Source organism: Rhipicephalus sanguineus, chromosome 7, assembly GCF_013339695.2.
Source record: "Rhipicephalus sanguineus isolate Rsan-2018 chromosome 7, BIME_Rsan_1.4, whole genome shotgun sequence".
Taxonomy (NCBI): Eukaryota; Metazoa; Arthropoda; class Arachnida; order Ixodida; family Ixodidae; genus Rhipicephalus; species Rhipicephalus sanguineus.
In genome coordinates, this window is record NC_051182.1 from 144,805,590 (window position 1) to 144,822,509 (window position 16,920).

At 49.0% G+C, this 16,920-nt stretch overlaps 1 protein-coding gene across 3 annotated transcripts in view; it reads right to left on the bottom strand.

Moving 5' to 3' along the window:
* Window positions 1-681: 681 nt before the first annotated feature.
* LOC119400161 (uncharacterized) overlaps window positions 682-16,920 on the bottom strand; it is a 47,077-nt gene continuing 30,838 nt past the window's right edge. The window contains exons 1-2 of one of the 3 annotated variants that reach the window (XM_037667148.2): window positions 12,667-12,867; window positions 682-8,133 (exon numbers count right to left, since the gene is read on the bottom strand). In XM_037667148.2, the coding sequence (XP_037523076.1) occupies window positions 7,523-8,128 (606 nt within the window). In that variant the 5' untranslated portion in view covers window positions 8,129-8,133; window positions 12,667-12,867 and the 3' untranslated portion in view covers window positions 682-7,522. Of the gene's footprint in view, window positions 8,134-11,882; window positions 12,064-12,666; window positions 12,868-16,920 lie in introns of those variants that run through there. The other 2 variants (XM_037667147.2, XM_037667146.2) reach the window with 2 other exon arrangements.

Genomic DNA, 16,920 nt, shown 5'->3' on the forward strand with positions numbered 1-16,920 from the left:
CAGGGGGCTGCCCTCCCGTGCCTTCCCTGGCGCTGGCCCTGCTTATAAATGCTGTGTTGTTAAACGCCTAGGTATGCGCTTATGTGCAATAGTTATTCACAGCACTGTATTACGCGACAATCTATTATTCATGACAATTATGACATGACAATCCATCAATTCCAAGTTATTGAAGGCTTCTGGTGAATAGTATATTGTTATTCGATATCCGATTAAGTGCGTTCCTTCGTGTTGAACGCACATGAGCTGTTTTTTTTTTGTTTGCACCTTTCTTCCTGTTTATATTTCTCAGTACAACAAAACATGTCAATGTTGCCACCATAGCGATTCAATAGCTACTGCCGTTCAAAATCAAGAGTATTTCAGCTTTTTTTAAAGGAAATTGCTGGCTAAATAATTATTTTACATACAAAGCCTGAAAAGACTGTGTTGGTAACATGAGCATGTTGTGTGGTACACTGTAACCTAGTTGGGGAAATTAAACGAAACACATTCAGTGTGAATAAATAAGTACGGTGTTCAATAATCAATCGTACATTTGTAGGTATAGTTAACGTAACATGCTCCCTAATTTTACCATGATCACTAGCATCATCGTGATCCTCAGGATGGTCCCCTCCCTCCCCCTGGTGTTGTGCCTGTGAACTACAAAAAAACACACACACAAAAGGCAACTTTCTGAACGAGAAACACGTTTATTTGGCTTTCGACAAAGTGATAGAAAAAGCAGCTCCGAGAGTATTTTGTTCTTGTTTTATAAAATACATAGAACACGCTATAAAGCCGTCAGTGTTTGTAACAGCGATGAATGCGATGAACGCCCACGTGCAGTTTGCTTTAAGAAAAAAAAAAAACAACAACAACGCTATCGTCTTTGCAGTCTTTGTCAAAAAACAAAAGCCAGTTCCACGGCCGAGGAGGTCTGTCAGCGGGTCACGTTTCACAGTTCGTCTAAACATGCTTGGCGATCTAAAAACATGAAAGATGTGACCAATTTGGACTCTACATGATGAAGTCAACACCTATTGAAGCTTCATTATTTGTTGGCTTCGCTTTACTGGGCTTCGTTTGGCTGTGCACAATCAAGAAACGAACCCCTCACCATTCCCTTTCTCTGGTAACCTTAAACCATACAGTTTCCTACAATGCTCACTAGAGGGAATTGTGGCGCTGCGATCGTTCAGCCGCCACGGGAATGACGGGAAGTACATGGATTTGCTTGTAGTCTTCGTACTTGCGGCTTCGAACGCGCTTGTGGCTTTGTATATTGTGGCGTTTCGACTTTTGTTTCCGATAAAAGAATGGCTAGTTGTGAAGCTCGGGAGCTGAGTTGAATTGGTCAGCCTAGAAGGGTCAAGGTAGTGAAATGGGACTGCTGAACTTTTGCTGAACTTCATCTTGCGACCAAAGCGGCTGCAGGCTATACATGGAACCGAAAGAACGAACCTTAGGCAAATCCATGTACTACTCATAATTCCCACGCTGGCAGAAGCGCCATGCGTTGCAGCTCAAGTAGATGCTAGCGGCAGTTTTCCCTCCAGTGTGCTAATATGAATCTCTGTTTCTTAGACCCTAGGGCAACCGATGGTTATCGCCTGCTGTGGACGTGTGCAGGTGGGGGAGATATGTAAATGACCTCGCTCAGATGGTTTGAACAGACCTCGTCGGTCGTTACTTGGCTTCGGAACTTTCGACGGAGACTGTAAAGCGATAACTCCACATTCACGACCTATACAAAAGCGACGCGACGCCCAGGCCTTCCCTTGTGAAATCATGGTTACTCCACTCTGTTTTTCTTTTTAAGTGTGGCAAAATCTTTTGGAACGCGTTCTTTGTAACAGGGAGGTTAGGTTACATTACAAAGCAAAGTTCTTAAGTTATTTGACAGGCTTTTTAATCTCTTCTTCTGTTTCTATCTGAATCTGCAGAATACTGGACGATATGTTTAAGTTGCTGTTCAAGGGCCCCTAAACCGCTCCGAGTTCAAAGACGAGAGAGTGGTTTCTTTTTGACCTTCACTACCATTCTTAAAGACGCTGTCTCCTCCTCGCTACTTTTTTCTTCATAAAACACGTGGACGATGTCAGCATTAAGCGTTGAGCCTATCAGGATTTCGCGCTTTTCGGCTACACGCCGCTATCTCCCTTGCGCAGTCCAAAACGCTCAAAACGAAGCGAAATCAGTTGATCACGCACGATAGTCATGCGAGGCAATGCAGAACGGACGTGCGACTGCCTCGCAAAGCACGGTAGGAGACAGTTATTGTAACAAATAATAATTCTTGGGATTTTACGCCCCAAAAGCACGATATGATCACGAGGGACGCCATGTTGGAGGGCTGTGGAAATTTCGACCATCTGGTGTCCTTTAACGTGCACCTAAATCCAAGTACACGGGCCTCTGGCGTATCGACTCCATCGAAATGCGGCCGCCGGGGCTGGGATTCGATCCCGGGACCTTCGGGTCAGCAGTCGAGTTCCATAACCACTAGATCACCACTGCGGGTTGTAGGAGACGATTCACAACTGGTACGTCTCGTATACGAACCAATGGAGAGATTGTAGCCTCGTGACGTCACGCGAACAGACTGCTGGCGTCACGAATCGTGCCGCAAAAAAACGGGGAAAGCCTGGAGAGAAGAAGGCGCTCGCTATTTGTATATTCGGTGGTTGTTTAGGGGCCCTTTAGGTACAAAGAAAGAGCGATATACGAAAAAAAAAATGCAAGAAGACAAGTGGTATAAAAGGAATAAGAAGGACAAGGACGGAACGGAGCGAAGGGTCGATACGATACACGGGGACGGAACACGGGCAGCCGCATGCAACGCTATCACGAATATTCGTCCGCCTCCGCAAAGCAAACACACCGCACTGTACACTGAGCCCCGCGCACGCTTGTCTTTGTCACGGAAGCAGCCCAGGCACGAGGCTTAGCGGCAGCCACAGAGCAAGCATAATCAAGGTCACCCGCAACGCAGGAGCAAACAACCTGCATATTTTTTTTTTCTGCGAATATTCGAATGATTATCGATGGTCGCGAACGCGGTAACACCCATTTTCACGCGGTGTGACACTCGGTCAATCTGACGCGTTTGTTTTCAAAAGAACCTCCGCCACAAAACAACTGACGTCATGGTGTATTTGTTCCGCCAATTCATTTTGCCATTCGCTTCCACAGAGGTCAAGATAGTTGAAACGTCTATACTGTAGTCGGATACAACTTATGAAGCCCAGAAAGGCCCCGCCCAGACGACCGAAGCGCGGCAGCTGATCGCATCCCCACTCAAGCACGCGGCAATGTTGTCCGAAGGCGGAGTCACCGGCCGTCCAGCTCATGACGTCAGTCCCGAGTGCGTGCCCATTAGTGCGGACTTGTGTGCATCCGCATTTGAGGAGGAAATGCCGCGGACTTCTAAAGTTGTATCCGATTTTATAGGTTGTAACCGACCATAGATACATACCATAAGCTTAGGTATCTATCGAATGGATATTCCACTAACAAGGTGTACGTGGTGGTCGAAACTTTCCACAGTCTGTGAGCTTCAGCAGTTGCATGGAATCGTTTAAGAGCTCTCTTTGCTCTAGTGCGGGATAGCTGTAAGCAACTGCCCTTAATTACTGAGTTCAGAACAAATGGTAGACGATTCAGAGTACTCTGTCCCTACTTCACTCAAGGATAACTACAGCAGCTGTTGTAGTAACATGGTTACTTGTGCCGAAGCACTCCTCTGACCCTTGACACAAACGCAACTGATCACTGAAGGTGACCCTCGTATGTTCACAAGTGTCATTCACGACTAGTGTTTCTATCTAACCTCTTGGGAGGTGCTGGATGCGAACGCGGACCTGCTTTAAGAGTCGTAAACTTCGCGTGGCGCTGTATTTTAATGCGTTGGCTACATGCTCCGCGGTGTTGAATGTGCACGAATCGATTGACAGCCACGAGTTTGGCCATAGTCAAATTTGAACGACATTGTGTTTGCTGCGCCTGACCGTGCCTGGGCTGGACAGTCAGATGCCGTATAGAGGTTAGGCAATGACCGCAGGTCTTTCACCTTGACGTTTTAGATGCGAAGCATATAATGGCGGAGTTCAATCCGGTGTGCGGCGTGACCACCCTTACTGCGCATGCCCAAACCCTCTCCACACAACCCCTCTCCACACACCTCCTCTCCACTCCCCCTCTGAAACGCGGGCTCGACATGCCGAAAAGCTGCTTCGCATCACCTCATGGTCCCCTTTAGCGGGAGATGGTGTAATTTTTTACACGAGAGCTAGCTTCCAGGTTAGATAACACCGTTATTGATCACAGGCTTTCATCCGTAAAGTGCTAATGAAGCAACTGCACTCAATTGCGACCATTGCTTTGGGTCTATACGGCACCTTGCTATGCTGTCTGTTTTAAGCTCATGATGGACAAAAGAAACCACTGCAACATCCTCCAAGACAGGTACGTACGTACAGCATTGACATTGGTTACGAAAAAAGAGAAGCTACGAAGTACAGTTAGCAGATAAAAAATGAGTGATTATAGCAGAAGCGTCACGTGTGCGATAAGAAAGACACAGCGTATAAGAGCGCGCAGATAAGCCCTCCACCGCCTGTGATATGCGGTACATTCGTACGGCTAGCCAGCAGTGCGTGGTTATACTAGTTTTGATCCCATGGTACTGTAGTATTAGCATACAAGTGATGCGACTCACGACAAGTCAAAAAAAGTCTTGGTCGTAGGCATGCAGTCACTGTGACAGTTCCTTTTTTTTTCGAATCGCGGACGCAGTTGAGGCACTACCTGAAATGGCAGGTACGTTCTTCACAGCACGTGCTCTTTCTCTGTCTCAATTTTCCGCCATATTGGTTCACAGTGAACGTCTCCAACCAGCACAGAGACATTACAGCTAGAAACCCTAGGCACGTACATATCTTTAAAAACGTCTTCCAAAGGCGCCCCAGTTCTGGCTTAAGATGGTGTGTCGCGATTACGGTGAATGCACGTGAACAAATATATTAGGGTGTCTCAGCGATGACGGTAATACCGTACCGTTACCGTTACCGCTACTGCATTACCGTTCCATGTTAAATGTACAACGATCCAAGAACGTTTGAGCTGCGCCAGTTAGTCGATGCATACGGTAACATGATGACACGATTGTAGTGGCTGATGCAGCTCTGGCACATTAAAATACAGTTCTGGCACTCAGGGCGCCATGGAAAGGAAAATGATGGGTGTAACCTTAAGGGACAAGAAGAGAGCAGAGTGGGTCAGGGAACAAACTGGTGTTAAGGACATCTTAGTCGAAAGCAAGGAGAAGAAATGGGCGTCGGCAGGGCATGTGGCGAGAAGGCAAGATTACCGCTGGTCATTAAAAGTGACGGACTAGAGTACAAGAGAAGGCAAGAGCGTGAGGGGGAGACAGAAAGTTAGGTGGACAGATGAGATTAAGAAGTTTGCGGGGATAACGTGGTCGCAGTCAGCACAGGACCGGGTTAATTGGAAAATCATGGGAGAGGCTTTTGCCCTGCAGTCGACATAGTCAGGCTGACGATGACGCTACAATAACGACCACAACGGTACGGTATTTGCGTACTCGGCGTACAGTAAACCGAAACTGCCAAAAGACCCCATTAGTGTGTTTTAGCGGTGCTGGCTCATCCTCCGGTGAGTACGGCAGTACCGTTCCTTTGTAGATTCCACGTGGACGTGTTAGTCTGCAATACCTGTTGTAGCTACTCATAATCGCATAACATTACCGCACGCATCCAGAAGCTCGCGACGCTAGAACGTTTTCGAAGCGTGGTACGCTAACACGGAACCGCAATACCGTGCCGCACTCAATACCGTATTACCAGCACTTCTAAAACGCCCTATTTACTCTGTTTCGCAGGCTATGGGAACGTTAGTGATGGACGCGACGACTTCACCTGCCGTTATAAGACAGCAAATACGGCTGACGTAAAGAGTGCACCTTTCCGCGTACCGGATAAGATACGACACTCTTGGTATACCAGGGCTGGTATAGGACGAAGTTAACAGCGAGGACCAGCTTGCTTCGTGGTTTCTGCAACGAACTAGACTTTGCTGATGACCGTGATCTCACTCCGCACCACGGAATGCACCGTCGTCGGTGCTAGCATAGCCAACAGCTTCTACGCCATACGATAACTGACTGGGCAAAAAACTTCGTGTCTTCGTTATGAGTTATTAGATTCTCATATAGCAAGCGCATCGACAATACGCAAGTATCTGAAATGTATTCTTCGATGGACACACACAAAACGTTGCCACCCGTCTGATACTGCACGTTCTCGTTAACAAACGGTCAAAAGTAGCCACCCTATGTATATTTTCAAGTCACACATAGTTTTCTACTCGACCGTCTCGCTAAGTAACGCGAGACTTTCTTTTGACGCAGTGTCACGACGAGTGACATCTAAAGCATGTCTCGCAATGTAACTTTAGCGTCGTGTTCTCTAAGCTTCGGCGAATGTTTGCCGATAAACCGGCAACGTATTACAGAGTCGGCACGCTGACCACGTATCGAACGCGCGTAAATACTCAGTTATGCTTGATACATTTACCGTTCGTCCACGCACGTCGGTACCGCAGGCATCCACCGATGTGCCGCGACAGTCTTAATTCCACATGTTCCGACGACCACATGTTATGGAGACGGTAAAATCTTCCACATACTTCTATACTTGGAGTGTAGACTTAAGATGTCGTCACGTTCACACTATAAGAAACGATGCGAAGGAGGACGTCGAAGGTGGCCCTTACGAAGTATCGGTCACGGCAGCACTGACGTCTTCATCGGAACGCTAAACTCGGAGGGCGCTCACCGCACTTCACTATGTTTAACACGCACATACACAGACGGCTACGTGGGTATCCAAATGAAGGCAGGCTTCCTAAGCATTCCAGTCGAACTCTTTCCGCTGGCGTGGAAGGCACGGGCCCGGTATAGTAGAAGAATATTTTGCCAATGACACGACGACACAGACGAAGCTGCATCGTCACCATGCACACGTGCCTTCGTGGAGGATTTCGCGGATGTATCCGGTATCCGAGAGTCATAGAGCCGTGACACAATGAGAACGCCGTCAAACCTCTGTCCACTGCTTAGGGTGTACGGAACACCTCACGACGAATTTTAAAACCACCACGCGTTATTTGGACGTCTTCAACGTGGCAGCGTGCACCGGCGTCTCAAGCTACCCTGGTTTCTTTCGAAACGGATTTCACAAAGGTTCCACCGTTTTAAGGAAACCACGGCACTCAAGTCGTCACCCACAGTTTCACGTAGACCTCGGCTCGTAGACGGTCACGTAGACCATCCACAGGTCTGTCCCGTGAGTCTCGGAGGCGCTGGAAGACCAGCAAGTGGTCGTTTCTGCCGTGTAGAACGGTTAGTTTCTACAGCTCTGCGCAGCGTTCTTGTCTTGAAGCGATCTCAGACGCGCACTCCGGTGGTACGAGCTCCAAGAGGCACTGTGAACCGTCACCAGCCGGAAGGTGCCCTGGGCTAGGTATCCACGACACCTTCTTCAACTTGCAAGGGCTCGACCAGTCGTTGGGGGTCCAGGAGTAGGGCGTTCGCGCCCGTGCCCGCACCAGCACCCGCGGCGGCGGCACCGGCGCTACCGCTGGTACCCGGGGCGACCCTCCCGGACTTGCTGGGTGTCGCGTCGTCCACGTTGGTGTCCTTGGTGTTCGTCTTTCCCGTTGCCTTGTGCAGGGCCCGCTCCAGGAGGGTCTCCTTGGAGTCCGACTGCTGGAACCGCTGGGCGCGCCGGCACTTGATGATGGTCTCGACCGAGAGCAGGAGCACGAGGAACCCCATGATGATGCACGTGGGCCCGGCCACGATGCACGGAGCCTTCCAGGGTCCCCCTCGCAGCAGCACGCCGACAGTGGTCAGCGCGACGCCTAGCGCCCCGAGCGCCAGTCCACAGCCCACGATGCAGAGCACGGTGCCTCGAGCAGCGGCCAACCTCCTCCGGTCCTGCAGGTCCCGCTGCAGTGCCCGCCTCTTCATTTCGTACTCGAGGGCGTTGGCCTCCTGCTCGCGGCGCATGGCCTGCTCCTGCAGGTCGAGCTCCCGCTTGCGGCTGATCATCCACGACAGCATGTTGCCTGCGTACAGTAAGAAGTGGTCGTGTCAGGCATTACCCGCCCATAGCGGACGAGGCGCACTTTTACAAGGAAACTCTGAAGCGGCATTACAAAATCCTCCGGCATTCGTTGCAGATTCTACCGCCACCACACCCTTCACTCTCCACTGGCCAAACACACACTTTCAGAGTCATTCAATTAAACACTCTGATCACTCCAGCACGCCTACTACTTTATCGCTGCCGCTCCGGCCCTTCGTGTCCCAATTGGCCATGTACGTACGCAAACGTACAACACGTCGTTTTCTCACGTCTCGGAGCCCTACAATTCCCTCACTATCCTAACCCTCCCCACCGACGGGTATGGTTGGCGTCGACGGCCTTCGCCGACCAGCTGACCATGGTCCTCCTGGCGGAGGAATATCTATAGGTCTTAGCCTGACCTCTATTAAAGTCGTTTCTCTCTCTCTGTCTATCAGGGCATTCGCTTCATTAGTGGCACGAGCCACTAAAACGCGACGATGCCAGCCAGGCCCGTAGCCAGGAATTTTTTTTTCGGGGGGGGGGGGGGGGGGGGGGGAGGCTCTTGCTGAAGAGCCTTGACTATTTGAGAAAAACACCCATTTTTATTATTTATTATTGGTAAAAACACCTACTTCACCAAACTTTGCAGGGGGGGGGGTGCCTAGCCCCTCCACCCTGGCTACGGCACTGATCCCAGCCATAGCTGGGATCGTTGCGGTACCTGGCAGAGCAGATCTCAAACAAAAGCTTCTTTCTACGCTCTGAAAAAAGAGTCATTTCACTCTTTTCGGTGAGTCCTGGCTTGTAATTGCAAATTTCCCTTTCCGAGTCCTGACTTGCCACGCATACGACTCTATAAAGAGACGTGTCAACTGTCCTTGGATATCATTATAGGCCTACTCCCTTCAAGGAGTCGTGAGACCCAAAAGAGAGTTAACGAGTCTCCCTAAAGAGAGTCATACATGTGATAAGTCAGAACTCGCGGAAATAGAGTGCCGCATACTCTTTTCTCGTTTCTTAGAGTGTCCGGGGCCTCTGAGATCCACTTCGGTAGCGCGACGAAACACAAAGTAAACCCAAGGAATATACCAGGACACACTAACGCCGAAGTGCGAGTTCCACTACCAGTCACCGAAGTCGAGGATTAGGGTCCCCTCTCATTTTTTAAGATGACTTATTGACCAACCGATCGACGATTAAGTGACTGGCGCCTTCTCCGTTATTGAGTTTTGCCTGAAACTCGCAAACCAAATGTCATGCGGAAGCGAGTGGGTTAGCTTCGCAAGCAATCGCGATATAAAATACGCGGAAACTTCAAATCTCTAAGTCAATACACTACATGTACTCGTCGCGTCCGCTTATAACAAATCTTGGAGCTCTGGGGGCCGAATTCACAGAACTTCTCTTTCGTAAGTGCGTTTTCCCACTGCTCAGCCGGCTTCGCTAATGATATGCGCCACACAGCGCTCTAATATTATCTTGCGAAAACATTTAGCGTAAGACGTCTTTGTGAATACGGGTCCCTTCCGGACTAACGTCGCTGACCAACTAAGCTATTCCGATCCGTGCAAGCTTAAAAGTGAAACAAGAGTACCGTGTTTTCTCAAGGACAAGCATATGAACAACGGGGGTCGTTCTCAGCCAGTCCTGGTTGTTTTATTATCACAAGCGAGCAAGCGAGGCATACTTTGGGCGCATGTGTTTATTTACCGAACGACGAACAAGGATCCTGTTGGAGCGCTCGGTCTGCGGTTTTGCTTCATCCGCCTATCCTTCAATTGTTCCGAGTCGAGTGTGTGTATTTTAGCCTCAGCACATAACGGGTGTTTACGCAGGCTGCTGCTCTGACATTATGGAGTTTCGCGGGAAGCAGTGTCGACGCATCGCTCTGTAAGGGCCCCTAAAGAACGTTTGAAGATACAAAAGGACGAGCTCTTGATTCCCGCCTAGCGTTTTGCGCCTTTCCGGCAAATTCCTGACGCCAGCATCCTGTTCACGTGACGTCATGAGGAAATAGGCCCTCGATTGGTCCATATCCGAGAGATATCAGTTGTGAATTAATCTCCTACCCTGCTTTTCCATGCAGCCGCACGCCCGCTCTGCCTTGTCTCTCATGACTATCATGCGCGATCAACTGATTTCACTTCGTTTTGTGCGTTTTCGACTGCGCAAGCGGAGATTACAGCGTGTAGCCGATAAGCGCGAAATCCTGATGGGCTCGACGCTTAGTGCCTGACACTGTCCGCGTGTTTTATGAAGAAATAAGAGGCGAGGAGGACATAGAGCCTGTGGGAAGGGTAGTGAAGGCGAGAGAAAAACCACTATACCCCATCTTGTAACTCAAAGTGATTTAGGGGCCCTTTAACAGCCCGATGCCTGAGATGTACCGTTTCGCTTAAATTCCGGGGTTTTACGTTATGTGATTGTGATGCACGCCGTTTGTGAGGTGTTTCCGGATTAATCTTGACCGGTTGTGGTTGGTTAAGGTGTATTTGAATATAAGGCACACGGGTGTTTTTCAAGCGAAGCTTCCTATGACTCACAGGTTCCGGTGGCGGTGTCGTACGCTAAAAACCAGGTGCCGCCGAGCGTGCAGAAATTCGGCCCTCGAAGGTGCCGCTGGTCACATGCCTATGTGTGTGCGGCGTTTTCCAACAACTGATGCTCTTGCTATCGTGTGCTTGTCGTTGATCAGCCGTATCTGATACGGCAATCTGATCTTTTATCGAGATGACTCGTCATTTCACGTTTACCGCATTTCATTGTTGCCTGGATATGATCGCGCGGCTGTCGTTGTTGCCCGTAGCAACAGAATTGTAGCGCTACTAAGCGTGAGGTTGAAGGTCCGATTCCCGACATGGAGGAAGGTATGAGTTAGGAGGGAGCATTGCGCAGGGCGATAGAAAGAAAGAAAATAAAGGCTATACCAATTAGTAATGAAACGGCTCAGTTTTGAAACAAGGCGATATACCTAAAGAACGGTCATAATTCAAGAACAATTCAGTAGGTGTGTAGTATGATAAAGAACGTTAATGGCTGTGTGTCAGCAAGTCGTGGTTGTAGCCGAGCTTCGGGGTACACAATGAGCCTTTCATTCATATGCAGCGAAAAAGTGAAAGTGGTTGAATTTGATAAAAGCTCGTAGCACGAAGTTCTTTTTCTTCCGCCAGCTGAAACAACGTTACGCGAGCATTGTGATCATAAATGCAACACTGCGGTTGTGATTACAGCAATCGATGCCCAGTGATATTTATGTCATTGCATACGTAGGGAGGAAATGGCGTTTTTAAGTGTAATCACGTCATACAATTGTACTGATGCCTTCGTAAAAAAACTGACAATAGGTACACCCTTCCACACACACACACACACACACACACACACACACACACACACACACACACACACACACACACACACTCTACACCACACTACACCGCATTACACCACACTGATTGTACTGATGCCTTCGTAAAAATTGACAATACATGCCCCCCCCCCCACACACACACCGCATTACACTACGCCGCATTACACTACACTACGTCAGAGTGATTGTACTGGTGATCTCGTAAAAAACTGTCAATACATAGCCCCTTGTACACACACACACCGACACCCGCGCCAACCCCCTCCCCCACACACACCCTCTCTCTACATCACATACACCACACCACGGACACCCAAAGTAAAGAGCATGCGAGCCACGCTTACGGAAATGTCTCGCTTTGAGATAATATGCCATACCTGCTTGTAGGGTCCTCGTCTTCCGTAATTGTACTTCTTTAAATGGTCGACCTGCTGAATACTTCCACTATCCTCGCGCAGACTTTGTCACACGCTTGATCCCAAGGAATCACCCTGTTTGTGAGGAGCCAACACGCACAGATTCTGCTCTTCGAAGCGTGTTGTCATCCTGAGCACGACACAACGCAGTTCCCAATTTCTGCTCTCCGAAGTCTCGATTCGACGCGACGTCTTCGGCGACTGCTGGCCGTCTCCCGCGTCGACGCGTCGCATCGGATGTGTCGGCCGAAGTCGAATTCATCCAAACCGTGTCGTATGCCGTACTGCACAGGCGTAGTGTTCCGCAAACAAGACTGGATACGAGGTCGCAGTCACGAAGCTGATTCGAGCACTTTTGCTCAGGTCTTCGTGCTGTGGTCTTGTGTAGTTCGCTGTGCTGACGCCAGGGGGCAATAGCGGAGGCTTCACGGCGAATGTTCGGAAGTCGTAGTTCCTTAACTTGACTTCCTGAAAGCTCTGTGATGAAGCTATGCTTCGGAGTTTTATCTGTACGTCCAGAAAAATAGACAAGACCGAAAGATGGCAACAGGTTTTATCAGAGTGTACCTGATGGGTATTTCTCGGACTGTACAAGATAACATCCATTCAGTCTAATGCGAAAACAGTCGCGTTTCGCTACGTCGCCATGTCACTACCTGTCGATTGGTTAAATGGCATTTCTAGGAGCATTCGTGACTGGTAGAATAGTGCCGTTATAAGTAAAGACCAAAGAGAAGAAGCTCACGGTACGCTACAGCTGCTGACGGTAAGGCCCAACGACGCAGTATGGACACTTGTCAGACGACTGTATCTCGTATTTTACGCGCTTCGCCAGCGCACCTGTATAAAAAGGCGCTTTGAAAAGCGGGCAGTCGCTGCTTTCAAAACAAGAGATGATTGATGCATTCGCTGCAGAATTTTATACAATCCTCAGGCAGTGACACTGGTTTTTTTCAACAATCGCAACCCCGAGCAGACGACGTAAATAGACTCCGAGCAGGCGACGACAAAGAACAGACGACGCAAGCAAACCGAAGCATCACGTAATACTGCGCATATCTGAGAGCAGACGAATTCTTTCCAGAAACAGGCGATATGATTCAGAAGAAAAGAAACAACAATGTGAGAAAGATGTGGAAGGTAAGCGCGAAAAGTAAAGCCTAGTTGCTTAACTCAGTTTGACAAACAACGATGCGCGAATGATAGCATTACAGCGAACAGGCTAAACCGGTTCGTTGTGAATTGCTCTAGCTAATAACAAACCATGTTCTAAAGCTCATTGCTGCATGATTCTCGGCAGCACAAGCAGACTAATTTGCTTCGCCAAAAGGCAGCGAGCTTTGAAACAGAAGTACAGCGCCTTGTACCACAAGGTGCCAAGTCCGAGTTGTACTAACGTGCTTTAGGATTAGTTGTCTGGACTTTTGAGCCAGAAAGCTAAAGGTTACTACAGTTGTAACTACTCGAGACTTGAATACTGAAATAAAGCCTTAGGATCACTGCCTATATCCTACAGCAAAGTAAACAACACATTATAATATCCGCACAGTCAGCTGAGTGAACAGCTGATATGCTGTCATCACAACCTACTTGGTGGGATTAAAGCAACGAAAACCGAGCACTACGACTACGTACCGGAAGTGGTCTGAAACAAGACACTACAAAGAAGCAATGTACCCATTGTCGACTAAGCCGCAACAAGGGATACCGACAAGCCTGCGCCTAAATTCGAACGACACATTTTTGGAATCACTACATCATCACGAAACGCAGGCAAAAACGAGCCGCTGTGTGTCACAGTCATATCATGTACCGGACATAAAGCAGCGAACTCTAGTCGGGAGCAGCTGAACTTTGGTAAACTCAGCGTACGGCAGTTGGAGCAGACGATCTCCCCTTGATTGCAGACGTCGTTATTTCACGATGCAGTGCGTGAAGCAGACGAATTCCAGGATAATGCAGACGTGACATATTCCTTGCGCACCAACTTGTTTTTCAGAACTTGCATCGATGTCCATCAAGGATCGTCGTGTGCGTGGCGCCTGAACTTCACTAACATACGCTGTCATTTGTGTGCTTGTAACTTTCACAGGATTCGCAGCGCCTGATGCTTAAGACGATCCAAGAAGACAAGCTCACTTAAGGTGCTACGCATTTGTAGCAGACGAACTCAGCTCTACGCGGCAGACGGCGTTTTCCTCAAGATTTGTGGCAGACGAACACTCGCACAGAGCAGACGGCGTATCGCTCCACGAGCAGAACACGTGAAGCAGAAGAATTCTTCAGTTCAGGGACAGAAGGCTTGCCAGTCAATGGTGAATTGTTCGCAGACGAACTCAGCTCTGGGACTGGTGGTGTTTCACTCCACGCGCGGCGCTTTGGAAGCAGACGAACTTGCAGCTGCAGATGCAGATGGCGTATAAACTCTGGCGTATAGCACGCCTGCAGTTTTAGCAGACGAATTGTCCAGTTCAGGGACAAAAGGCTTTTCAGTCAATGCGTAGTGCATTTCTCGCCGACGAACTCAGCTCCGGGACAGATGGTGTTTCACACTCCACGCGCAGCGCTTTGGAAGCACACGGAACTCCAGCTACAGTTGCAGACGGCGTATCAACTCCGACGTATAGGACGCCTGCCGTCGAAGCAGACGACGCGCTCCCGGCGAGAGCTAGCAGACGACAACGACTACGTCGTAAGCGCGCAGGGCTTTCGGGAATAACAAAAGGGGAGAAAGGGCACCTGACGCAAGGTTTTCCCTCGGAGCGCGCTGCTTCGCGTCGAACGAGTCCAGGGAGGATGGCAGGGTGCGAAACAATCCGGCGACAAAAGCGCGCCGCCGTGCGGGCATTGTTCTCCCCACGGCGGCGAACGTTTAAAGCGCGACTGGACCCCGCGGCTTGGCGGCCAATGTGAGTGGCATTGATCGAGCGGCGGCCAGCCTATATTGGTCGTCGATGATCGCTGCGGTTGCCTGGACGCGTGGTGACCCGTTGCCGACATAGCGCGTGCAGCGCGCGAGAGTTGATGATCGACTATTTCGCCGCTGTCTTTCAAGGCTGACTGTGCACTGCCGCACTAGCTCCCCGGGGTCGGGGTGCACGGGCTGCATTCATTTGCCGTTTCCGGCGAACGCGTGAATAAACAAAGCCGCGGCGAGTGGCCGAGCCCGTGCGGCCGCGAAGGGGAGAGCGAGCGCCGTCCGCCCTCGCGCCGCTTAGCGACCAATCGTTGAATGAATGGCATGCTTCATGAAGGCGAGGCACGCGTTGCGTTCGTTATTTCCCAATGTAGGTCGAGGTCTTAGGGGAAGAAATTTGCCAGACGACTCTATCGCTGGGTCAAGATTGATTGAAGCCAATATTCACACAGTGGACTGTCTGTCAGTCGTTGCTTGCCAATATCGGCAACGATTTATCCATATTTAGCCCAACGTTAGGCCAACATTGGCCGTAATTCGGCCCACATTAGCCTATAGCCATCATTTACCCAACATTAACCAATATCTGGTGCAATGCTAACGAGTGCGGTAGTATGCAGGTAAACGCGGTAGTAGAAGTCACGTCATGCTCTGTGGTGAAGGAAGGAAAAGAGGAGAGAGCGGAAAGGTAGGGATGTTAACCAGTTTAGAGTAACCGGTATGCTATCATATACTGAAGAAAGGGATGGAGTAGTGGTGAAAGTCTTCAACGAAGCTATTGCCATCAAATTGAGATGCACTGCAGACGCTAAACCAATGGGGATCAGCACTCGCGTGCGCTGACAGACCAAGTGCACTGTTGATATACACTCAGACATGTTGTTTGCATACGCATTTGCTGTTTTGGTTGTTTTTAAGTATTTCCGCTTGAGGCGATGGAAACAGCAAAGAGCAGCAAAATGTTACAAACAGCGATGTGAAAGACCATCGATCCTTGAATGGTACTTATCGTAAGTGTACAGCCGGCAAGCACATAGCACGTCGTCAACATTTTTCGGCACTGAGTACCGAGTTCTCACTCTCCCGGCTATCAGCACAGCCAACAAGAAGTTGACAGCGGTTGTTGTAAAAGTCATGCCAAGTGTTGGACTGTGCAGAATATACGCGTGTCTTCTTTGGATGTCACGTGCTGTATCTTGAATCGAAAATTGGCACATGTTGAAGCAATGCGATGACTGCGATGTCGCAACCATTTTACTTTTCTTGGCTGTGGCATAGCGTTGAAATCTGTACTTGAAATGGGACTGCAATGATCTTTCTTTCTTTCTTTCTTTCTTTCTTTCTTTCTTTCTTTCTTTCTTTCTTTCTTTCTTTCTTTCTTTCTTTCTTTCTTTCTTTCTTTCTTTCTTTCTTTCTTTCTTTCTTTCTTTACAATATTGAAACTGTCCAACCTCAATATTTGTAAAGTCAAGTATAAAATCTAACTCTATTACCCGTATAAATTGTTTACACTATGAACAACCAACTGGCCCTTACCCTGACTCTTCTGGTTGCTAGTCCCATCAGAGGGACTTAATATTTACACTCGTGATGGTGTTACATGGGTGCTCGACAGCACCCGCAGGAACGGTATTTAGCAACACCCGTCCCACTCAAGGGTGTAAAATGAGAACATCCGAATGGGAATGGTGTTTTCATTTTTACGCCGTTGTTTCAGAGGGGTGTTATTGCACACTGTTTATTGTTGAGGTTGTTCTAAACTCTCACAAAAGGGTGTCACCCGCGGGACAAATAATTTATCCAATCCTAAGAGTGTTAAACTCTTTTGTTGTTTTTTTTTTGTGTGTGTTGTGGCTCATAACGTGCAAAGTAACACTTACACAGTGCATGTATTGTTGTCAGTGTTGTCATTGCAGCAGTACAGAAACATATGGATTATGTGACTCGAAATGACGTAAAAAAAATTGGAGGCGACACAGGTAGTCGTACTCGCACGTCAGCGTTCGTGTCCCCTGGTGTATTCCTTGGGTTACACTTGTGTAGCGTCGCGCCGCCGAAACGGATCTCGAAGGCCAAGTAGAA